Here is a 26,732-nt window from a genome sequence, read left to right as displayed (position 1 = left end):
CATCCATATCTGTTTTAAGTAATTGCAAGACAGAATTCTAAAAAATTCATGGTTGTATGTAATAAATAATAAATCGGTGTCAGTCCCTAGGTCTTGCCAACAAGAAAGTGACTGTATTCAACAGCACACTTAATCTTTGTCACTAACAATTAAGGTAATTTTGTTTTCCCCTCAATTTGGCCAAAATTTTAAACTGAAAGGTCTTTTTTTCCCTTCATTACTACTGACAATGCTACTACCAAAAAGTTTAAATTTTTATATAATTCACTACTTTTCAGAAAGTCAAGCACAATTTCTTCCCCCTTTTGAAATTCCTAGTTGTTAAGGCAACCATTTTCTCTATGCACCTATATGTATTTATTATAAATCTGGCCTATAAAAGCAGTCATTTCTGTAATTATAGTGAACTTTACCACTTGTCTGCCTTTTCCCTTATCCCTAACTCATAATATGTGGATGTTGATTACTTTTTTTATTATCTCAGACTGAAGAAAGAATGCATTTAACATCATTTTTCTCCATAGAACTAATTCAGACACCTATATGTTTCACAATTTTTAATATATAGCTATTATATATATAAATTATATGTGGTCTACTTGTTAGCAATGCATAGACAATAGACTGGAGAGAACTCTAGATTCTGGAGGACAAGTCTTAAAAGCATTTAAACTTTCTTTTTAGGAAGGTTATATATAGTGTGGTTGCTATCCCATTGATATTAAATGGCCATAAGTGTTGCAATGATCTGCCATGGCAGGGTTCAGTGTTTGACTGGGTTTGCCATGGCCAGAGCTGCTTTTAAACTGGTTTGAGCCAAAACAGAAGTTGTTTGGCAGTGATGTGACCTATTACTTATCCTGTCTGAGCTTTTGTGCCTGTCATGTGCAGGGAAGCTCTGACTAATGGGGGTAATCACTGCACAGTATTTCACAGCCCTTGGTGGTTGTGGAAATAGGGGTGCAAGGTGGGCGAGCGGATCGTGCAAATTCAAAAGAGTAACTGGGAGTCAAAGAAGAAATAAAAAAGAAAACAACCATAAACAAGCTGGCAGTTTCAAGCAGTAGGTAAGGATAGCTGCCTTAGGAGACCCAAAGGAGAAGGGAGCCCCACTAGGATCATCCTACTCCTCCAAGCACTGAAGTCAGGATGCTGATAAATTGTAGTACATTCCTTCCCACTGCCTTCTGCAAGTGGAAGGCAAATGTTAATGTTAATGTTAGGGCACAAAAAAACTTTGTGAAGGTAAACTGAAATCCAGGGAAAAGGAGCAGATGATAGCAAAGTTTTGCACCACCTTATCTGTATTGCTAATAAAGTTCCTCTGTGTTAATTAGATAATCTGAATGCTAGACTTAAAATGTGAATCAGACAAAGAAGAAAATCTTAGTTGTTTTTATATTGTGTTCCACTTTGCTTATGCTTAGACTCAATATATCACTCCACTGAAGTGCAAGTTGCTCTTTATCCCTTCCTTTGTCTGGATGACACAGCTCTCATCATCTTAGATGAGCTAATCTTCAGATCACCTCCCCGAAATGCCTCCTCAAAGAGGAAGAATTGCAAGCCCCATGATTTCAGGGACAAGGTGCTCAAAATTACACGAAACAAAAATATTTTAAGCTCCTTCTTTAAATTTGGAATAATATCAGTTTGCTTCCCTATTTCCAGGAATTCAGTTGAGTTTTAAATAACATCATTAACAGACCTTCTAATTTTCATTATTATTAAATGCCTACTAAAAGCACCTTCTAAGGCTGACTTGTGAACTCATTTGTTTCATGTCATCTAATTAATTTCATCAGGTTAACTTCTGTATTTGTTCAATAATTTACATTAATACTCAGAGAAAGGTGTCATAATATCTCTTTAATTATCATTTAATTAAAATACTGGTCATGACACCTATTTAGTAAAGTTCATTTTCTTCACAAATGGGTCTCTGTAACAGTCCAAACAGTTCAACTTAATAGTCTTAAGTGACTAACAAAAGCAGTAATAAAGATTTGTTAGTTTAGAGGCACATCCTCATATCTCCATATTTTCCCAATGAGTTTAAAATGCAGATTTAGTTGATATTATACTGTACAGTTTTATATGTTTTTCCATATTAGTTAATCATTGAAAAAACCAACCCAAGTCCACTACCATCTCCAGTTCCATTTAAAAAGAAAAGAACCTATTATCTGCAGAAATTGAAACAAAGACCTTAAATGCATTTCTGTATCACTGAAGTTTCTTGAAGCTATTTCAAATTTCCCAGACATTGTATTTTCAAGTGCTGCTCTCGTAAGCCCCAGTTACAAGTAGTCCAAAACAGCATCCCAAAACTCAGTTTAGCTGAGAAGCCAGCTGTGGTCTTCTTTCATTAGCTGTCCCTATCACCATTAAATCAGCATAATTAAAGTTTTCACCATAGAATTGCAACTTTGTTCAGTTTTACTTTCACAATGCAATTGTACTTTCACCTAGGTAAAATAATTGAAATTCCACATACATGTTACATTATTCAACTGCAAAAACTCTGCGTGCATTTTTATTTTTTTTATATTGAAATCTGTTCCCACTTGAGGGAGTCAAATTTTTTCCTTTTTTCCCATGGTAAAGAACAAATATAGAAGTCTGATTGTTACAAACCATAAAAGAACAGGTATTTTTCTGGTGGTTCTCAACATGACAAAACTAAACAACAGAAAACTGTCTCCAAGGGACACTGGATTGATAAAAAATGTCTTTATTGTCAGTATTATGATAAGTAATTCAGAACCAGAAAAAGCCAAAAGTAATTTTTGGAGGAATGACATAAAACAGCACAAGGTTATATTTCAAAATCTTCATTTTTTCCTGCTTGAAAAACCAAAAAAATATTTGTTTTTCAGATTATTTTCAGAATTGCATAGTATATAAATGCTGACAGATCTATGGAACCTGAGGTTTGTGATATCTAGAGTTAAAAATAGAGCAATAGAAAGAAGCTATCATGGAGACCATGGGGAAAACCTTTTTTACACTCCCATTACTTTTTCTTTCATTTTAACTTAAAGATTCTAGAAAATAAAACTAATTCGGAATATTCAGTGTATTTTTAGAGTGAATGGGACCAAAGACTGCATCAGAAGCATTAAACTCCACAGCATGTCATCTGGAAAACCATAACATTTGCCTAGGCATATCACCTTGGATCTTCCTAGGGTTTCTCTGCCACTCACTTTCTCAGGTGTTCCATCAGACTTTATGAATATTACAAGTTACAAGGAATTTCAGATCAGCTACTCTCATCTTGTGGTACTTCAGCTTAGCAGATCACTTTTTACATGATTTGCAAGATTTTCAATAGGCAAAATATTTCAGCCTAGAGGAAGGGGAGAGGAAAAAGGGAAAAGAAAAGGGGAGAACAATGAGATGGAAAGTAATTGTGAGGAGGAGTGGGAGAGAAGGAGAGATTAAAGGAGAGAACAGAGCAGCCATGGCAAGTAGATCTTTTTGTGTAAATGGAAGAACTTTTCTTCAGTATCTGGAGAAGCCATTAATTGTGAATTATAAAAGATATGGACAGATACTAAAACACAGAAAAGTAATAATGGCAACATTATTATTGTAATAGTAATGACAACAAAAACAAAGAAATGTATTTTGAGCTGTTGACAGAGAAAGTAAAGGCTCAGCATTTAGACACCTTAGCACCACCTTGGAGCACTGGCCAGTCAGTGCAGTATTTTGTTTTCTGATAAAATTGAATCTATCAGCATTTTGTACATGCTGCTAAAAAGAACATAAAGCTAAAGCTAAAGGCAAAGAGAGATGCCACCCTCCTCCTTTTATTAAAGAAAAAATTTAAAAGCCTAGATTTAGAATTCAAGGATAAAGATGATTGTCTATTTTTTGTTGTGACAACACAGAAAAAAAAATCCTCTCAAGATTAGAGATTGGATTTTTGCCTTAGTTTTAAGGAATGCAAATTCACACTATACACCTCACTTTGATAACAGATTTGCACCATGGGGATCAACAATGTGTTATTCCAGTCATGAAGTACTTTACACATAGAAATTCACCACACAGGGCTAAAACAAAGGGGAAAGAAAAAAAAAAACATTATTATGGATATATTTTATCCATATATTTTAGATAACCAACATGAATTATCAGCATAAATAAGGCATCTTTTAAGTTAAAACTCTCTTTGTACAATCTTTCATCAAATTCTCAATTTAAAAACCCTAAAATTTTAAAAAAACTATAAAAGCAAAAAAAAAAAAATCAATCAGAAATTCACGTAATGTCGCCTGTGGCAAAGAAACTAGATTTTAGTAAACTCTTGCTTCATCACCAAAAAAAAAAAGATGAAAACTTAGTAAAAGTTTGTCAATAACACCAATTACTGTGAAAGTACAGTCTCATCAGTTGAGAAAAATAATCAATTAATGTAATGCACGGTAATTTAATGGTTAGTGCACTATCTGTGCACCATCTTTGGAAGTAAGCATCACCATGTAGTAAGCTGGTGTAATAGTTTTGCCTGGGGTAAGGGGCAGTTTTCTTCCCAGAGGCTCATGGTGCAGTTTTGGAATTGCAATGAAAATAGCATTGATGAGACACTGGTGTTTAACCTACTGCCGATCAGGGCTTGCACAGAATCCAGGCCTTGGGTGCTCCTCACCACCCCGACAGTGAGGAGGCTGTGGCAGCACAAACCAGAGGGGGCACAGGCAGGACAGCTGATCCCAGCTGGCCCCAGGGATAGCCCAGAGCATTTGATGTCACACTCAGCAATAGGAGCTGGGAGAAGGAGGGAGACAGGGACCTTCAGAGATACAGAGCCTGCATTCCCATTTATGAATAACATTGTTAAACATCTGCCTGACAGCAGGAAAAGGAAAATGAGTGCCTTGCTTAGTTTTGCTTGCATGTGCAGCTTTTGATTTACTTATTAAACTCTGTCTCAGTCCATGAGTTTTCTCACTTTTTCCTTTTGGAATCTGTACCCCATCCTATTGCGAGGATGTGGCCATGTGGCATTGAGGTGCCTGCTGGGGTTAACTGCAATAGTCAAATATAAACAGGCAAATCAGTATAGCATTAAAGCATTATAGCTTTTAGGCATTTTCTCTGGAAATATGTTACAGAAAATGCCAACCAACAGCAAACTGAAATAAATGCCAGCAATAAATGCAAGATACACTCTACACTAATACAATATAAGTAATTTATAGAAATTTCTCAGACTATCAAAATATATGATGAAAAGGCCTGCTGATGTAGTTGTTTTCTAGCATAATAGCACTCATAGAAATTAATTATTGACTTGGAGGAAAAAGAAGGGAAAAATAAATAATATTCTCAGGGCATATGCTTGGCAATATGGAAAACCCAGAAGACCAAGTTAGTAAAGTGTAACGTCTCAGTTATGCTTATTCTTTTGAATGTTTCATCTGGAAAAAAATTGAAAAAAAATCTATACATACATGCACTTTAAGTCCTGACTGGATTCTAAATATGACTTGCTTGCATCTACCTGACATACTGAAATATACAAAACAAAACAACTACTTTACCCAAGCAAGATGCATTTTCAGCCCTCTCTTCTATGCAATGCAAACAGATGAATAAATTAAGCAACTACTATGCCATGATGTTATTTTAGTAGATAAACAGATGGAAATCTTACTTCTGTCACCCTTTCACAGGCTGATGTAGCAGGAAATGCATCTTTAGTGTTTTGAAAGCTGACATCTCCAGAGACTGCCACACACAGACCTTCACCACTGCAAAGAAATTGATGCAGTACAACCAGGAGGAGCCTCCTTCAACTCAAGGCAAGTGTAGTAAAAGGCATGGACTAATCAGGCATGGCACATTCTCAGTGTTGTAAAATGTGTGGAGAAAATAAGGTCTGAAGTCAGGAATCATGACCAGTTGCTAGACAACACAAAAACCATGCACTGCAAATAAGGAGGTAGATTCACTCAGAGATAAGAAAGGTGTTAAGTACGGACAAAGAACTTTATATTCCTGCAACTTTTCAGAGCTCTTCAGGTCAAGATTTCCTAACTGCTAATCTATCATGTTGGGCTTTTCAATTCTACCCTTTGGCCAGGAGAATCTTTGAAAAGCATGAATTGCTTTATTACTTGTGTTATTTGTTTTTGCTTTCAGTTATAGAGATAAGGTTCATAAATGCTTGTAACAAAATTCTAACTTAAGCTGTTTTGAATATACTTTTTACTCTCAAATCAAAGATAAACAGTTACTCTCTTATAACATATATGCTTAATGCAGAATACAACAAAACTGATGGCAGTTAAATACACACTGAAATTCTGCAGATACCAAAGAGTAACAGCCTCTTAGCCCAGTGTCTTGGTTTAAGCAGTAGCTAATATTTAGGGACATAGCAATAGATGACCTTTCTACATGTAATGTATTCATATTGCCCAACAGACTAAGGTCAGAGCAGTGAAAATCCTTCCAATTCTTTATGGATAACACTATCATAAAAGGTTGAATTGCTAAATGCTTTTAATTAAATATTGTAAAGCAGAAAGAATGACCTACAATTTTATTGAACAAAATTAAAAAGTTGTGGGAGTCACCTTCAAATAAAAACTTGTCTGACCGGTTCTCCACTGACAAGAAGGGAATTGTAGAAAAGGATCATAAGTCGTGTGTCACCTTCCTTTTAACCAAACAAAATAATTAAGTACAACTATGAATATTAAAGTGACTTGTTGAAGCCAAATAACCTCATTTTTAAATCAACTTGGAGAATATAATATTAAACAGCACTAACATGGAGAATCAGAGTAGTTAGGGTAGGAAGAGACTTCTGAAGATGGCCTAGTCCAACCAGAGATGATCTAGCCCCATAGCCAAATCAGATTTAAAACTCAACATTCAAAAAGAAGCTTACATGCAAAAAGCACCAGTAAATAAATATTTTGGAACATAGAAAGGTGAAATGGAGAAAAAGCATACAATTTCATTTTCTAAGAACTTGCTTTAAGACTGAAGACCTATTTTCACCAATATGGGAAAGTTAACAGAAAAATGAGTTTCTCAATACCAAAAAGATACACCTTCCAGAAATTGTTTTAAAAGACATCCAAAAGCCCTACATGAAGATACATTCTGATGCAACTACTTTTAGAGACACATCTTATTGTTAGTTTTAAATGACCTGAGACCAATATATTTGCTTTGGGTGATTACAGAGTTACAAGAAATACTGGTAAAAATTTATTGAGAAGCTAAATTCCAGTGGCTGCATAAAATGTAATTTCTTAACCCTCGAGTACTTTATATTTTAAGACCTTCTTTATAACATAACCTGCATAGCCTTTTAAGATATCAGAAATACCAAATAAGGTTTTATGAAAGATCACATCTGATGCAACATTGATTTATATTTTTCCCTATAAATTTTATGAAATTATGATTTTGAATATTTAAAAAGAGCCAATTACATGGTAACATTTGACTATTTGTTGGATTGAAAATACATTTGTGTGTGTTTAAATGCACACATATACAAAAACATTGCACACAATCTCTTAAGGGTAGAAAATGGCTAGTAGAGCAGCAGTAGTCTTTTTATTCAAACCCAAATGCAAAACATATATCCTGATAAAGATAGGAAACTCCTTGTTTCAGCCGTTCAACAAACATGAACTTTTCTAATAATCAAGATGAACTATTGAAGATTGCAATGTTAAAAAACTGGTTGGAAGAAATTAGTAATTAAAAGCTAATATCCCAATAACAACAACAAAACAAGCAAAAATAACAACAATTAAAAACAAAAAAAATCCACAAAACCCAAACAAACAAAAAAACCCAAACAAAACAAAACATCCAAAAACACATCACAAAACTTCAAGGTATGTATCAAAGTTTTGGAAGAACTTATTTTCTAGGGAAAACCCATGATCATTTGTAAACATCCCTCTCATAACCCCCAAAAACTATCAACTAGTATCCAAATAACATAGGTACTCCATCAGAAAATATCAAAAGCTTCCAATTTGCCTAGCTGCCATAAAGCAATAGTATAAAATCTAAGTAATTTTTCTGTACCCATGATTCTATGAGAACTTGGGTTGTGATTCAAAGTGCAGGTTGAAAAGCTTAAGAAATGTCCAATTTCTTAAGGTGATTTTAGTAATGTAGGACAGGGATGCAAATACAATTTCTATTTTCAGGAAGAGTTCCAAAAGACACCTGAAAAGTACAGATGTAAACCTGAGATGTAACAAGACTGTAGAAATTATAATTAAGCTTAAATTCTGCTGACACATGGATAAAAATTACATCAACAAACCACCATGGTTTTTTTTAAAGTAAAGTCCTGCATTATAAATCCACTAATGCTTTCCAGAAAGATTAGCTGGCATAGAGATGACAGAAATTCAGTTTAGGTATACTATTTGTAGTTCTAAAAGAGCATTTGAGGAAGCCCAAATGGAAGGTTCTTACAGAGATTAGGAACTCTTTCATAAAATGACAGGCTTTTTTTCTGCATATTAGCTTAAAATAAAGTTAGTTGATAGTAAAAGTAAATGGTCAGTTCCACCAGAGGAGAGAAGTTACTAATGGACTTCTTCTGTATCTGAACTGTTTCACAGAATCACAGAATAGGTAAGGCTGGAAGGAAGCACAGTGAGTCATCTGGTCCAACCTCCCTGCTCAAGCAGGGTCATCCCAGAGCACAATGCCCAGGAGAATGTCCAGATATTGAATACTTCCAGTTCTTGAATTTTTCCAATGAGGGAGATTCCAATGCATGGTCACTGCACAGTAAAGCTTTTCCTCATGTTCAGGTGGAACTTCCTGCACACCAGTTCTTGCTCATTGCCTCTTGTCCCATTGCTCTACCATCAAGTAGAGCCTGGATCCATCCTCTGATGCCCTCCCTTCAAATACTTATAGACATTGATGAGATCCTCTCTCCAAGATCTTTTCTCAAGATCGAACAAGCCCAGCTCCCTCAGTCTTTCCTCATGAGAGAGATGCTACAGGCCCTTCCTTATCTATTTTGCCCTCCACTGGACTCGCTCCAGGAACTTCTTTTTTTTTTTTTTTTTTTTTTTTCTGAGGATTCCAGAACTGGACAAAGTACTGCAGATGTGCCTCACTAGGGCTGAGTAAAGGGGCAGGATCACCTCTGCTGACTGGCCAATGCTCTTCCTAATGCACTCTGGAACACCACTGGCCTTCTTGGCCACACAGGCACACTGCTGGGCTCATGGTCAGTTTGTTTTCCAGCAGGACCCCCAGGTCCTTCTCCACAGAGCTGCTTCCCAGCAGGTCAGCCCCCAGCCTCTACTGGTCCATGGGGTTATTTTCCCTCATGTGCAGGACCCTGCACTTCCCTTTGTTGAATTTCAAACTCTTCTCTGCCCATCTCTCCAACCTCTTAAGGCCCTTCTGAAGGCCTGGACAGCCCTCTGGGGTGTTGGCCACTCCTCCCAGCTTTGTGTCATCAGTCAACTTGCCAAGGAGGCATCTTCCCCTTCATCCAAGTCATTGATGAATACGTTAAATGATACTGGGCCCAATATGGAACCTTTTTCACCATTAGTGAAAAACTTCAACTAGGTTGTCACTGATTATGACCCTCTGGGATCTGCCATTCAACCAGTTCTCAATCCACCTCACTGCTCACTCATCCAGTCAACAGTTCCTGATTTTGTCTATCAGGATTTTGTGAGAGACAGCATCAAAAGCCTTGCTGAAGCCAAGGTAGACAATATCCACTGCTCTCCCCTCATTGATCCAGGTAGTTGTTTCATTGTAGAAAGCAATGTTTGGTCAAGCCTGATTTACATTTAGTGAATCCATGCTGAATACTTCTAATCTAACACTTCTTGTCATCCATATAGATACAGATGCCTTCAGAATGAAGTGCTCCATCACCTTTCCAGGGATTGAAGTGAGGTTGACTGGCCAATAGTTCCCTGTGTCCTTCTTCTTGCCCTTTTTGAAGACCAGGGTGAGACTTGCTGTTTTCCAGTCTCCAGGCACCTCTCCTGAGCGCCATGGCCTTGCAAAGATGACTGTGAGTGACCTCGCTATGGTGCCCAGAAGCTCTCGTGGACACATCCCGCCAGAGCTCATGGGCTTATGGATGTCAAGTTTGCTTAGGTGTTATGTAACCCAATCCTCCTTCACCAAGGAAAAGTCTTCTTTCCAAGACTCCTTTACCCTGGTCTGTGTCAGAGAACCCTGAGGGCTGATCATGTTAGTGAAGATTGATACAAAGAAGGGATTTGATAACTCTGCCTTCTCTGCATCCTCTATTACCAGGTCTCCCCTCAATTCACTAATGGGCCCACATTCTTCTTTTGTTTTTCTTTTTTTATTGATCCATTTTAAGAAGCTCTTGTTGTTCTGGACATCATTGGTCAGATTTAATTCCAGATGGGCCTTGGCCTTCCTGGTCTCTCATTTCTACTTTTTCTGACAATCTCTCCATATTCATTCCAAGAGGCCACTTCCATCCCTGCTTTCATCTCCTGTGTATTTCCTGTTTATGTTTGAGTAGTGAAAGCAATTCTTTATTTATTCACACACATCTCTTGTCTCCTCTGTCTGATGTTTTACTTGTTAGGATGCATTATTCTTGTGCAGGGTTGGATGTGATGCTTGGATATCAACCAACTCTCTTGGACCCCATTTCCCTGTGGTGCTTTTTCCTATGAGATTCTTCAAGGAACATCTCCAAACAGACTGAAGTCATCTCTCTTGAAATCAATGGCTGCAATTTTACTTGCTGTCCTGCTTCCTCCTCACCCAATATTGAACTTCACAATCTCATGTCCACTACAGCCAAGGCTGCTTCCAACCTTCATATCACCAAAAAGACCTTCCCAGTTCAGTAGAATGAGGCTGAGGAGCACACCAATCCTTGTGGGGTCCTCCAGTACCCGTGTCAGAAAACTGCCACCAAGCTTTCCAGGATCCTCCTGGATTGTCTCTGCTCTGCTGTGTGGCTTGTCCAGCAGATGTCAGGGTAGTTAAAGTTATTGTCTGGCAATATATTAGAAGATGGAAAACAAGGCAAGCAGTGAAATGACAAAGCTTGCTGATGATAGCTTACACAAAACGGTAATGAGGACAATTACCTGTGAGGAAATAAAAGTCCTGCAAAATCAAGTAAGCAGTAAAATGGAAGATTAAATACATTGTATTTTCTAGAAAAAAATGAAAAGGCATCAGATAAAGCTAGTAGAATTACAGTGAACAGAAGGAAATACTTCTTCACTGAAATGTTCTTGTCATAAAATATTTATAATACTAAAATTATATGTAAGCTTCAGAGGAAAAACAGATCATGGATGAAAAAGTCCATCAAGTTTTACTTACTCTAAATACACTGGATTTAGAAAGTGTCTATGCCATAAACTGTTAGGGAGTAAGAAAATATTTTGTAGAAGTATTACTATATAATTTCTTGCTATTTTTTGCTTATGTTGTATCCAGTTACATGAATCTTTCTTATGCTTCTCTAAAACTGTTCTCATACTCTTTTAATCTAGGGATTACAAACAGGAAATTCTATGTTGAATGCATGGTTTGAAAATTAGATACAAATATTGTTAACATATTTGGATAAGGCTGACTGAGTGGGGTCAGAAAAAGTCAGTGGTAAATTGTGGCCAACAAAGCAGAAAGAACACAAGAGTAAAATACACAATCAACTACTATCTTGGCATTAAGTTAACAAGGGGAACTGCCACAAGTTTCTGAAATGGATGTACTTTTGCTCAATCTGTTCAAGAAATATCTGAAATAGAAATGATCTTGAATTATAAAACTTTCAACAACTTTCAGCAGATGTGGAATCGGCATAAATTTTTACTGTATTAGTAAACTGTTGGTAAGTAGAGTTGCCCAAAAGTAAGTGTTTAAATTTTTGAAAAATACAAAGCACTATCTGCATTTAAGAATTTGAACTAATCATGAAACTTATATGGATTAAAATAATTTGCATGGATTTTCAACATTAGTGCAAATCTCTGCATGTCATTCTGCAAAACAAAGTTAGGATGCACAAGGCATAGAACTGAGGCTAGAATCCAATCAAATAAGCAATTTATATGATCCTATCTAGTTATTGCACCACAAAACACACAAAAAGAACAAGTACATGATGAGAAACACAGAGAAGAGTGGATAGAAAGGCAACAGAAATCATCAGAACAGTTAAAATACCACAAAAGGATATACACTGAAATTTATAAAATTGAACAGTTCAGGAAGTAGAAATGTGTCATATATTTAATTATTGATTTTGATATGTAGAAAGCAGAAAAGCTTTACTTCCCCCATCCTCACAAAAGGGGGATTACATAGTATTTAACTAAAGAAACACATCAATTGTCTTGTGAAACTCAAAACTACACAATGAAACTGTCCAAAGTCTCACTGATGTTTAGTTGTTGGGTTTTTTTTTTTGGTTTTTTTTTTTTTTTTAATTAGCCAATAATAGGAACAGTAAAATTAAAGCTATATTTTTCTCTTGGTAGAATGAACGTGAAGGCACATATTCAATAGATAGGCAAATTTCACAGTTTGTCAAAGTGAGACCTTCCTGAAGTCTGTATTATGGTAAATGGTTCTTATTTCACACATTTGAAATTCATGTCTGTAGACACGGGGGACTAACAATGGATTCAGATAATTCAGTATTCTGTCACCAATAGAAAAGCAATCACTGTTGGGCAGTTAGTCATGGAAAAATATCTCTGTGCCATCTGTGACAAAAACCCTCAGATGTATCTGAAACTCAGTGCTTAATGCTAGGAAAATAGGATAAAATGTGGATCACAAACTCCAGACAGCTGACCCAGGCTCCACTAGCATCCCAAGAACTCAGGAACAAGCCATAGTGCTTGAAGCAAGATGGATGTCATGCTTCAAGCAAAAAGAAATCTGAAATACAGGATGTCAGAGTGTAAATCCCATATCCTAAAGTTCAGTCATCATTGTGGAAAATGGTTAGTTTTGTCTGTTCCAGAAGACTCACATCTGACCTAAACACAATTTCAGATTTCCCACATGATGCCGATAAAGCCAATTTTTACTATGTTTACATTACTGATTTCATTCCCTACAGCATATTTTCCTACTATTTTACACCATGACTATTTACATTATTTGTTAATCCAAAATTTTTTGTCATACAGTTTATGTTGAAAGATGGTATAAAGAATATCTTATATTTAATCTTTCACACACGTCCCAAGTTACAAAGGGAGAGAAGTGTGTATGAAAGCTATTACACTTTATATTCTCATATATAATTTTCCATGAACTATAATATTCTATTGCTAGATTGTAAAAGATTTTGTGAAATCAAAATCTGCAAAATCTTATCTCAGAAAAATGGGTTTCTTTGAAGGTTCTGCCATATATTTGTCTCATATTTTGTGCAGCTGTTTTATACTCAATTATAGATGAAGACCATTCAGTTCCAGTGTTTGAGTATTTTGGAGATAGTTTCTCTACTACTACTGTTTAGCTACATACTTCTTTTCTCTTCACCATGGCTTTGAGAATAAAAGTGTCACTGTGACAATATGGTACCATTTTCTGAAATATTGAATGATCCTAAGCATTCATGAAACACTCCAACATTTAAAACTATTAATTTGTGGTTTCTTATCATAGTAATGATATGGCAAGTCTGAAAATCCATTATTTATTTATTTTACTTGTTAACTACACAATCACCAAAGTCTGATCTCACTTCTAAAGAAAGGTTTTCAAATAAACCCTAAAATTATGATGTGAAAATAATTCAGTTAAATTTCTAAACATTCCATGTTTTTACTTAATAAAGCTACACATACATTTGAGGCATGAAACAGACCCAAAACAATTTATACTACAGTGGCTAAGAGATAAAATATTATCTATAATGAGGCAGTGCTTGTATTTCTGTCCTGTCTAATCCCTATATTAATTATTCTACCGTTTTAAGTAGTGTTATTTTATGTGATACAGGAAAAGAGATTATATAACAACAATTAATATTTATTTACTTAAAAATAGCCTCACAAATATTTAATTTTTAATATTTTAAATGTTATCCAGCTATTAAAAACCATAAAATAGCTCCATGTGCATCACCTCAATGTGTAAGTAAACAAAATTTCACAAAATCTTCCTAGATTTTATCAAATGGCAGATACATAAAAGAGGATCATCTGTTAGTTCTTGTAATAACAAACTTAAAAGAAAAAATCAGCTAAAAACTGATATATACAGATGAATATAAAAATTAATTTGTCTATTTCTAAAACTAAAAATGATGTGGCATATTCAGTTCTATTGCAGTCAGAAAGGAGGTGTCCTTCTATCTTGCACTGTAAGCAAGTATACTATTTTGGGGAACAGTGGGGAAAGGGCACTGGGTAATGACACTGATGGTGATGACATCCCATAACCTTTTGCTCCTCATATTCCATGTAGGAATTGGAATGATCTTCAAAATGCCCAGAATCAGATGCAAATGTCACTAAGATTTAAGAATGGCTTCATAAATTTTGATGGGATGAGGCATGGATATCTCCAATACATCTAGTTATAGTTGAGTCTGAGAAGCACAGAAGCAGATCAACAAAACCTTTTAGTAGTAAATTATTTTAGTGTTAGTAAATACTGTTATAAGTACAATATCATGTAATTAACTCCAGCATAAGTAGATCAATAAAGTGAAACAATAAATACCCATATTATCTATGTGCATTTCATTGTGTTTTAGTGGTTTTACTTTGAGAAAAGCTTTACAAGTTCCTGAGAAATGCCCATTAGCAGCTGAAGCACCAAAGCAATGCTATTCCTGATGCCATTCAATTGCATCTTATGAATTACCTCAAACGAATGTAATTTGTGCCTTTCAAGATTGCTCCATAATGAAAACTAAAACAAGGGCAGTGGGAATGATCAGGAGAAGATTCAGTTCAAAAATCAAACTGCTGGATCTAAGGTAAAATGCTAACGTAATTGTACCTGTCACATAAGCAGAAATTTACAAGACTTAAACACATAATAAATACATGTAAAATAAATACAGTATCAGCCATAGCTAGCTGTCTAAGTGGATAGTGGAATTTGTGAGGTGGAAGAGGTCAAGTTAAAGTAATACATTTGATCTAGTAAAGAGATGAACAAGCAAGCTAAGCATACATTCTAAAGAAATAATGAAATAACTTAAACTGAAATTCCCTTTGACCCTGACTTCTAGAAATCATCATTCTAATAAGTATCTCTAAATATTCTCTTAAAAGGGAAAATTCTTTGCATTTTTTTTATTCTAGTAAATAATTCAGTGTTACATCACAGCCCTGAATGCACTGTTCTAATGCAAATACTCAGTTTTACCTCACTGGATTTTCTCTCAACTTCCAATTCATAAATTTAAAAATGTAAATTGCAGAACCGTTGCTAATCCAAAATACTACACATTTATGCTTCTGTTTTCAGTGCCTACCCTCGTTACTATAAAGGACTTAACACAGTTTTAAAAACGACAGAAATAGCAATCCCTTAAGACATGATTTGCCCTTGATACCCTTTCCATTTTATGACCATTGCCTAATTTCTGATATGTCTAATAAACACATCCTCTCAGGCATCAAAATGAAGGCAACTTAGATAAAAAAAATTATCCCATACTCTGGATTGGCGATGAGGTGGTGGTGGGGAATCCCACAAAATAAACCCAAACAGAAATAAAAGGAGAAAAAAAGGGCAATCCCCCCACACAACCACCACCACAGAGCAAATATTCATTGTTTGCTTCATTCAAGTGTTATTTAGTGAACTAAAAAAATTACCATTGTAGGGCAAGAGAGAAATAGATTCAATATCTAGGCATACAATCACAAAGTTGATTAAATGGAGATGCTGTTGTGAATGTTCACCCTTTCTGTACCCTTCTACCTATTCATATTCAATTAATTTTATTCTTGCAGAACTATAGCTTCTAAGAATAAATGTAACTCATGAATAAAAGACATAGCATATATAAGAATAGACAATAATCCTCTGCCTTCTGCAAACTAAAACTGCTGCAAGTAAAACTAATTTTATCAGGAAAGAATCATGTAAACAAAAGAATCGACAGCTTGAGCTCTGCAAGTTAGAGTTCAGATCAAAACCCCATCCTTTTCCACTCAAATAAGGTTCTAGTTTTGCTGTCTTAGGAAATTATTGAACTTGTTTATACTAATGCTTCTCTTGCCCCTTTCAATAGCCTGAATTTGGAAATCTTTGCAGCAAACCATGCAGCAAAGTACTAAGGTCTTCTTATCTTAGACCACTAGATATGAATATCTAGAGTGCACAAGTGCACTTGTACCACACCTCTGTGGAGTTTTACTTTACATTACAGGAAAGCTATGGACAAAAAAAAAAAAAAAACAAAAAAAAAACAAAACACCCCAGCAAGTCACACTGTGCAGGTTTATTCACAATATGCTCATTCACTCCCTCTGCCGATTCTCAGCAACATCAGCTCCATTTCTAATACGCACAATCACTGGTTTAACTTTTTCCTCCCCTCTCTCATTTTCTGATGAATAATCATACTTTCTATTATCTGGTTTTGGAGCTAGACAGCAACCATGAAATTAAAGTTCTTGTAAGAAAGACATACATCTATGCAAAGGTAATATAAAAAAACACCCATTCTTTAATAATACAGAAATGCACGAATATGTATATATATGTTGTACTTTCGCTTTTTTTTTTTTATTTTGCTGCTCATGCTCTATAAAAAGTGTATGCCCTTCCAGAGGTATCAAATAGCAACAGATTGTTTATATAGTGCATTATATACTTTAAGACCATAAAGAATAAAATTATTAGGTTTTTTTTTGGTCCTGGCTCAAAACTTAGTAGTAATTCAAGTTGTTCACTCGCAGGGGTATTTTTATGTTATGACAGACATTAATTTTCAAAAGAATGTAGGAAGTATTCATTTTGTTTAACTCATTCATCTTTAAATAACCACAGAATTATTTCATTTTAATAGTTGCCAATATTAAATAAGAGAAAATAAGAGTAAAGTGTAAAGTTAAATGTCAAAACTCAATTGTTGTTACAACATTTCAAACAAATGTTTCATGTTTGTGTTTCATGTAACACAACACCTTTAAGAGTTTTTGTTGCTTGTTTTTTGTTTTTTTTTTTTTTTTTTACAATTCAGCTTATATTTTTCTTCTTTTTAAAACTGACTGAACTGGAAATAGAATGCATCCACTCACTAATATGAAAGACAAACATTCCATAATATTGGCCTAGTTTTTGGTACACCATTACATTTGCTTCCAATGATGTCATTACCTTTGTAGTTAACCTTGAAACCAATTGAGCCCACACTTTCATCCGTTTGAAGGTGCAACCACATCTGATTGCTCATGCTCACAATTAAGTCTGGTACAAAGCTCCCGGTTAACCTATAGATAGAAGAAAATTTCTGTAAAGCCATTAAGCATTAAGTAAGGAGATTTTTTTTTTTCTTTTTGTAAGAAATCTAAATAACTGCCAAGCATTTTTTTTTAATATTTACTTTTTAATTCATTGCATTCAGCTCACACTAAATTAGTTATTTACTAGCTGGCCCACCAGGACAACTCTCACATTTCCAATGACTGGAAAATTGATAGTAGTCTATAAACACATGCAACTACTACTTATGTTGTATTGAAATATTTCATCTCACTTTCAGTTGCTGCTTCAGAAAGAAATGCAACCTCCCTAAGCCTTAACCTCATCTAACAATCCAGTGTCCACTACTCAGGCACATGAAGGCGTGTCAATTGCATTAGAAGCCCATAATGAGGCATTAGAGTGATTCTTTGATTTTTCTAGTATGCAGCTACCCACTTTAAAATACATGTCTTCCATATTTAAAAGAAAGCTGTCATTTTTAAGTAGCAACATTATTATGAAGGCTCTTGTCTTCCCTGCACTCTCTCACCTCCTCTCATCACCTCTTCTACAAAAAAGGAAAAACAGCCTAAAAAGAATAAGCTGTTGTCTATTCCTTCATTAAGAAAACTAACAAATGTCACAACTTTAAACCTTCTACTGTTACAGGATGCTGATTAATAGAAAGAAGTAAACTTGATTTTCTTTTTTTTCTTTTATTTTAATTTTAATATTATTTGCAAAAACTTGCAAATCAGCACAATCCTAAATGTTGATTCTATTTAATGAATGGACAGTGTGATAGCAATAAGGAAATGTTGTGAAATCTGCAGTTTTATGTGTATTATTGCATTTTTTTCCCCAAAATTTTGTCTCAGATTCTGTTATAGTTTATTATCTGAAATGAAATGCTGAACAGCTTCCAGATATTTTTTATTCTTGTAAAGTGGATCACAAGCACAATACTGTATAGCAGTGAAAATTGCTCATTTTTTGAAGTTCTAACCATTCTTTAAAGCTAGCTGAAACTTAAAATGGACTACTTTAAATGCATTTTACAGTTAATTTTAGTTCTTCCCTCTGGTCCTTTTTAGCTTCCTTCTCTATTGAATAGTCTGCTGTGGGAAAAAAACCCACGTCTGTTTCCCACATCTGTGTTCACAGATGGAGCTACTAGAAAGACTCTTGCCAGAACTGAACAAGTAAATGCCTGGCCAAAATAACATATTAACTGCTCATTCCTGCACTAAGGGAAAGTGTTTTCAGTGAGTTCAGTCTTTGCCAAATTAGTAGATTAACAGGATGTTTCTGAGTAACCACACTGATGTAATGGCTAACAGAGTTTTGTAATTGTCACTGGTGACTGACAGTATGTATTCTGAATATTAAGGGCATTGAGAATATTAATCTTTCTGTTGTGTCAGACAGAATAATTTCGTTAAAAATTCTCCATCAAAATGTTCAGCATTCCCATTTTATGAAATTAATTATAAATACTTTTTATTTCATCCATATTTTTACAAGAAATACTTTCCAATTAAATAGTACAGGAAGAAAAAAAAATTTGAAAATACATTAATGAAAAAAAAAAAAACCAAGAATAAATCAAGAGAACAGAAAAATCACTTGTTGATCTATCTTTTAAGTCCTTTTTTAAGTCCCTGTAAGACATTTAGGAATGGGCCACAGAGCAATAAGATCCAGAAAATCATTATTATATGAAGGAAGCTATTAAAAAATAAATAATGAAATTCTGCACTGGAGAATTATTCTTTCTGTCCTTCTGGAGATTTATGTAGGTTCCACTACCCTGTATTGAGTACCTAGATTCCTCTCCTGGAAGTACATGTTCCCTTTTAAAAGCTAAAGAGTGAACACTGAGAGCAGTAGAAATGGAAGTATGTGATTATGATGTCTCCCTTTTTATTAAACAGCTTAACAGTTACAACACCCAGCAGGGTGTTTTCCAGCTCTTCCTCTACAACTCCAGAACTACTCCTCCCACATCCCAGTGACATTTATTCTCCCCCTGAGAGAGTACGCTGAAGACTGGGTTTGAGGACATTCAGAAGATTGTGACACTCTCCATTTGCTGAAGACAACCTGTAATATGAGATTAGACACATGCACACCCAACACAGCAAGCATACTAAAAGATTTAATTTCACAATTTGTATGCTGGATTTTCAAAAGGCTTGTTACAGGAACCAGTGCCTAGATGGATATTGCATTAAAAGTCACCTGCAGTAATTGTCAGACCAAGCTGCTGAAAGCAAACTTCCAAACGTCCTGAAAAAGTGCTGCGACTGATGTATGGAGTCACCATTTACTCTCCTTCTTCCCCTCTATCCCTTGGTAATAACACTTAACACTGCTCCACCTTGCATTTTAGTTTCATAAGAAATCATTAAGAATGGCTTCATATCAGTTATCTTTTCAAACTGACTAAAAATATTATGGCAATCAGGTTTAAGTTCACTTGGGTGCCAGGCTCACCAGGCCAGAGCAGACTGTCACGTTGCTGGATGCAGGCTCAGAATCACAGGCACCAGAGAAACTTAATGGCAAGTACTGAAAAGGCTTTGGAGTTTAGCTCCTTCTCTGATTTGCATCAGCAGAATAGGAATAATCAAGACTGCAATTATCAATTTAGGAACCTAATTCCTAAATGCCACTTAACTTCCATTTTTGCTTCTCAACCTTACTATCAAGCAGTGCCTAGTAAAACTAGCAGATTAAACACTTGGATAAGTTTCTTGATTAACCCTGATAAATTGGTAGATAAATGTTTTCACATTATTAACACATAAACGAGACATATTTAAACCAATGTTCTTTAGCAATTTTCCAGGGGAAAGGTAATTATTTTAAGATTTAAAACCCAAAAATTAAATGATACAACAGCTGATTTATTTGCTATGCATCATATCTCAGACAAAGTCTGCATGGCTCACAAGAGAAAAGATTTACATGGTTTTTATAGTACTTAATTATCTTCCATCTTCTGTGTAATTTTTTTGCATTTAACCCTAATAACTCCACCACTGATACTTCTGATCACCAAATAATGATTCTATGAGTAAATAAAAAAAATATACTTGTGGCTTATTGTATAATGTTACGCAATATTAAACTCCCATAAATTAATGGAGTATTTTTTTTGCTTTTCCAGGATCTTCATAGTAATAATTCTTTAAAATTATTTACCTAGTTAGTTACAGTTATTGTATGTTAAGACTCCATATTTCTAATTAACTTTTTAATTAAAAAGAAAACTCAGGATTTTTATGTTTGTGGCAATTTTAATAGTTTTTAATAATTCCATCATTTCTCCCCAACCGAAAGTACATCATCAGAAATACTTTTATGAAATGCTAACATCTTCAATGAAATACAATCTGGGCAGACTGCTCTACCATATAACTCAAAATTTAAAATATTTCACTTTGCCTTAATGCATTATTGTAATTTAGTAACAATATTTTAGTTAAACTTTAGTAAGAATTTATGCATTGGCACTTAATAAAGGTTCCTTCCACAAGAGAGACTATTCTATATAGTTTAGGAATTTAAGAATAGCTGAAACTAAATTCTAGCATTGTCAGCAATATTTTTTAAATGATTAGTACTGCTTAAAAATAGAGATTACAGTACTTCCACAAATCTCAAATTTATTAGTGGTAGAAATTACCTCATCTCCAATCCATTAAGAGACTGCCTGATCCTAAAGAAATTGCACCATAAATACCTGGCAAAATGGTGGTCTTTTCATGAATAATAATCCTGGAATCAGATACTTAGGTTGAAAAGACCGGTAAGATCACCAAGTACAATGTTTAAATCAACACTGCCAAGTCCACGACTAAACCATGTCCTTAAACATCACACCTACACATGTGAACACCTCTAGGGATGCTGACTCCAGTACCTCCTTGGGCAGTCTCATCCAGTACTTGACATTGGAACCATGTCCAATCATTCTGACATTAGTCAGGAAACCAAAAAGGTGAAGAGAGTGTTTCCCCCAATAAACGAGAGGGGAGAACTGGTGACAGCAAATACAGAGAAGGCTGAGAAACTTCAGAGAGTTCTTTGCCCCAGTCTTTAGTGGCTGTCAGGTTTCCCATTTCCCTCAAGTCCTTGATCCTCTACATGGGATTTGGGGGAGAGAGGTCACTCGCACTGTAAGCACAGAGCAGGTTCAAGACCACTTGATGAAACTGAAAAGTCACAAGTCTGTGGGGCCTGATGACATGCATCCCAGGATCATAAGGAGCTAGCTAACGTTGTGGCCAGGTCACTCTCCATCATTGGAAAAGTCACGGCAGCCACGCGGTTACAGGAAGGAGGAAAACATCACTCCTGAGAGAAAGGAAGCTCCAGGGAACTACAGATCTGTGAACTTCAGCTCTGTGTTTACCCTCCAGCAGAGGAACACACCTGACCAGCTTGGTGTCATCTGCAAACTGACTGAGGGTACACTCAAACCTCTTGTCCAAACCATTAATGAAGAAATAAACAAAAAAGAACAAAACAGAAAGGATAAAATTATTACAAAACCAATTAAAAATAGAAGGCCAGGGAATCTGTTTTCCGGAGGATAAATCTAAAGGGGAATTTATTAGAAAAATCTGTAAATCTTAGCAAAATTGTATATTCTGTTTGAAGTTTTGCAATTACTAATATGAATGAGGTAAAATTAGGACAGAAAAAGAGTCAAAGCTTGAGTTTAGTGTAGTCAAATGAAACTAATTCTTCATATTATTCTTATGGTGAATAATGGAAAAATAAAATATATAATTATTTTAACACATTTCCAATAAATATACTGCAGGTGAATATCATTCTAAAGAATCCTAATTTTTTTATTATTTTGTTTTATGATTAAATATATTTTGTACTAAACTTGTATCACATTCTTATCTGTGTTTCAATTATTAACTCATTTGAACTAATTATTACATCAGGTATTTGCTGAAAGGTCCATTTATTTAAAATTAACAGCTAAATGTTATTTGGCCTTTAAAAATATTCTCTAGATACCAGATAATCCCTTACAGGCAATTTATGGTTTTTAAGCAGTAGATCATTTTTTTTTTTAAATAAAATTGACTCCAATTTGAAAAAGTAAATGCAATGTACTTTAAAAGACATTAATTTCTCCTACATGACTGATTTATTCAGACCAGAAATAGAGTTATATAAAGTTATTCATTATAAGGCCTAATTAGTGTTCTGCACATTTTCAAGGCACTGTGGAACAAACAGAATCACTGACTTATAAATCTGTCTTGAAAATTTTACAAAATAATACAATTCTGGATTTGTCTTGAGACAATTGTTAGTATTATTGCCACAAGCTAAGTATTTGAGAAATATGGATTTTAAGTTAATCAATGATTGTTAAGAATATTATAGATCTATATATCTGGGCTCAAACATTCTAGAAAAAAATGTCTGTAAAAGATAAAAATCTATTCAATACTCAATGCTGATTTGCAAAATGTGGTTTAGGTACCTCCCTATTCAGCCTTTCTCTGTAGTTTTCTTCACTATGTTAACTTGCTCTTCTGAGTTATCTGTAATAGTCACTAAGCAAATTAAGGTCAGGACACTGTAGTACATCTTTTGTCATACTAACCTTGCTAGAGGACTGTAAAATTTGTGCACAAATTGTCCATATATCTATTTTCAATTATTCTTAATGTTCTTATACACTTTTAATCTGAGAACACACAAAAGGGAGAACAATACTTCCTAAAATTTGTGTATCTAAATGCAAGTATCCACACCATGCATTTCAAACTTCTGATTTGACTTCATCTTTCTCTTTTGTGATGTCTAGGTCATCTCTTTCTGACTTCAGAACAGTAAACATATGGCAATATATTTACACTGTCAGTTTTATAATTTTAGAAGCTCACTTAGTTTTTGTTCAGATTTATCTGATTCGAATAATTATTTAGTCTCGTCAAAACACACTAATGGCATTCTTCAGTGTACACAAACTGTAAATGCAAAAGACTTACACTTGAAGTACAGTTTTAGGATCACCCACTTCTCCTCCATCACCAATTGTCAGTGTGTCATAGCCAATCTCCAGATCAAATTCTTCAAAATTTATCTGAATAACCTACAAAATAAGAAAAGTAAGTATATTTTAGAAATAAAAGTACTTGAGAGATGAGTCTGCAAATTCAGCTTTTCAGCAGTGTAACTAAAAGTGATCTTCCAATTAATAATTGCATGTAAGTTTAGCATATTTCACAATAAATTAGTGTAATTAACCCCTAGGTTTTGATTCATGAAATGTGAATTATAATAACCCTTTAGGTATCATCACTCTGCTGACCTCCTCAAAGCACCATGATTTCACTTATTTATGTAGCTGTCACATGTTTATTACAGTTGTGGGTAATCACATTACATTTTGATTAGTATATACTCAAAGGGCAAAAAAACTAATTGCCTTATGTGCAGTACCACTGTCTTCAAATACCAACTAAATAATTGTACATCATTAAGTAAATGCAGTGAAGATGAAGAATATAATTTACTCCTGACATGTATAATCTGGCCCAAGTAGGATAAAGAGGTATGAAAGGTAAAAGCAATTCTCTTAATTCATGAAGCTGAGCAAAATACAACTATCAGAATCATGGCCATTTTTAATATCCTGTAAATTAAATAGCTCTATGCATACTTCTGCTGAAGGATAAAAACTTCAGCACAATTTCAAAGAAAAGAAAAGAAGAAAAGAAAAGAAAAGAAAAGAAAAGAAAAGAAAAGAAAAGAAAAGAAAAGAAAAGAAAAGAAAAGAAAAGAAAAGAAAAGAAAAGAAAAGAAAAAAGAAAAGAAAAATAAACTAAGCACATTGTTTCCACCCATGTATTAATCATGGTAACTGTCTTTAGTTCCTCAAAATTTCATATGGATTAAAATGACAGAATACTTATATGTAGGAATTTTAATACTGTAATAAATCATCTTTTATTACAGTTATAATTGAGAACTGAGAGCATTTGTGCTTAAAGATGTGGATGCCATTCTGATGGATTATTATCATGTCCTTGAAAGCTCCTGTTCCTTTCTTACACTGGGGTTCTGGTAATTGAAGGAGGACATGTTTCTATGAGCAAAAGCCAGTACAGGCAAGCTGGAAAACTGGTGTATGTTCCAAGGACTGCAATTTGTCCCAAAGGGAGGAGAAACACTTTCCTTTACAGGTCTAAGTGGTGACATAAGTACACTGAAGAACAGCCATTTTGGCTCATGCACATAAATAAATGTCTGTGTGTGCATGTACATGTGTACATACATGTGTGCCACACCCCCGGAACTGCAGTCAAGTACAGAGAGTTAAGAGGGTGCAGATGGAAAGGACGTGGAAAATTACACAGGCAAGCAGCTGATTTGCTCTAATTGAGCAAAGAGGAGAAAACCACACATAAATCTTCTTAATCTTCTTAGTTTAAAAAAACATTCTGGATATTCTGTGCTGTTCTAGCCACAAAATTTGTAACACTAGGCATAAGATTTAAACTGAAATCCATGACTACATTTAAGACTGACACATATTTCACTCAGTACTTGACAAAACAACCAACCAAAAACAAAACCAAAAACCTCTAAACCAACCAAACTAAGCCATTATTTTTTGGTCCACTTTTAAATTCGGTGCAACTAGATGTGCAGTTGCATCAGAACAGAAGGCTCCACAAAAAAACAAGGGCAAATAATGTTAGTATTGAATTCAACTTGAAAGCATATTTCACTCACAAATAGTAAAATACATCTTGAAATAATATTGCAGCAAAACCATCAATAGTATATACATAATAAGAAGAAAAGGAAGATAGTATAAAAATTGTATAATTAATTCATGTTCATAAATCCTAATCCTGTTTTCCATTAAACACATCAAGAAATATAACTTCATTATCAGATTGTTTTTTGGCAAATGCAATGGTTTTTAATATTTTTTAAAATTAATATCCTTCTAGATATTTTATATTAGTTGAGTATCACCAAATTGATACAAGGCATCTCTTCCTTTGTAATGGAAGTACTTGTCTACATAAGTTATGTCAGAAATCTAAAACAGATTTTCTTTAGCACATTCAACATTATCCCTTGTGATGCGTATTTCATCAGAGGAGAAGATAGAGGTTAAGGAAAATATAAGTTTCAAGGTATGTGGTTTTTAAATAGGAATGAAAAAAAATCTTTTCTTTATTTAACTGCAGAAAAGTAAGATCTTTGTCATTCTTTTTTAACAATGCCCACAAATAAAAAGCTGAGAAAATTCTGAAAAATATCTGTCTCATTGAGGAATATTGTGGAGGATGAATAAATAACCAAAACTGATTTTTTGTTCAAAGCATAGGCTTCAGCTTCAACCTTTGCACTAGACTTCAGCTTCAATCTTTCCCCTTTTCTGTAGTGAATATCCAAATTATTGATGACTCAGTTTTAATCTGGCTGCTCTGATATAATCTCCCACTTTTCTACAATCTGAAATTATTTTCTATGATAAAGAGAGCTTTTTGAATTTTAATTTTTAATCTAAATAAGTGTATATTTTTAAAGTTTATAATTTTTTTCTCCATTAAAATTTTTCAGAGAGGGATGTTTAATTACAAGAATTTTTTCTCATTGTCTTTCTAACTCACCTAAAACTATGACAATGGATAGGCAGGATATCGAAAACTGTAGTTCGATAAAGCCATATGTGCATAGCTTAGTCTACATTTTTCTTGTATAATATTCTGTGAAACAGTCACATTTTTAAGACTATAAGAATCAATGATGTCATTAATGACTTCAAAAATGTTAGAATATATTAAAAAAAAACATTGTAGGAACTGACTATAAGTAATTTGAAACATTAACATTTAATAATCTTGTTCTTGTGAGTCCATTACCCATATTTCTTCTTAAAAGTTTCCATTTCAACTGAAAATTAGAAAATGCTTCATCGTTGTGCAAAATTGACACTAGTAAATTAAAATCAGAAACAGCAGTCACCAAATAGAAGCATATTTTAGGTGCAGGAGAAGGTAAAATATTATTCCTTGAGACAGTAAATCATTTTGTTCACCATGCATACCTCTACTGGAAGAGGGTTAAAACTGGTTGCTAAGCCTACTCTAAACATTCTGTAGTACCAATGAAGTATTTCGTAACTCCAGGTCATTAAAAGTAAATGAGCTGTATGAAACAGTTAATACGCAACCGATTTCAAACTTATGTTTAACATAACCTCACATGATTTACAGCACAAATTTTGGAATTGG

At 34.4% G+C, this 26,732-nt stretch overlaps 1 protein-coding gene across 4 annotated transcripts in view; it reads right to left on the bottom strand.

Moving 5' to 3' along the window:
• CSMD3 (CUB and Sushi multiple domains 3) overlaps window positions 1–26,732 on the bottom strand; it is a 585,000-nt gene that overhangs the window by 282,128 nt on the left and 276,140 nt on the right. For all 4 annotated transcript variants that reach the window (XM_058018891.1, XM_058018902.1, XM_058018909.1 and 1 more), the window contains 2 exons: window positions 23,466–23,569; window positions 17,350–17,462 (listed from right to left, as the gene is read on the bottom strand). In XM_058018891.1, coding sequence (XP_057874874.1) covers window positions 17,350–17,462; window positions 23,466–23,569 — 217 coding nt within the window. The remainder of the gene's footprint in view (window positions 1–17,349; window positions 17,463–23,465; window positions 23,570–26,732) is intronic.

The sequence above is a fragment of the Melospiza georgiana genome, chromosome 1 (genome assembly GCF_028018845.1).
Source record: "Melospiza georgiana isolate bMelGeo1 chromosome 1, bMelGeo1.pri, whole genome shotgun sequence".
In the NCBI taxonomy this organism is placed as follows: Eukaryota; Metazoa; Chordata; class Aves; order Passeriformes; family Passerellidae; genus Melospiza; species Melospiza georgiana.
This window is presented reverse-complemented; position numbering and strand designations above follow the sequence as displayed.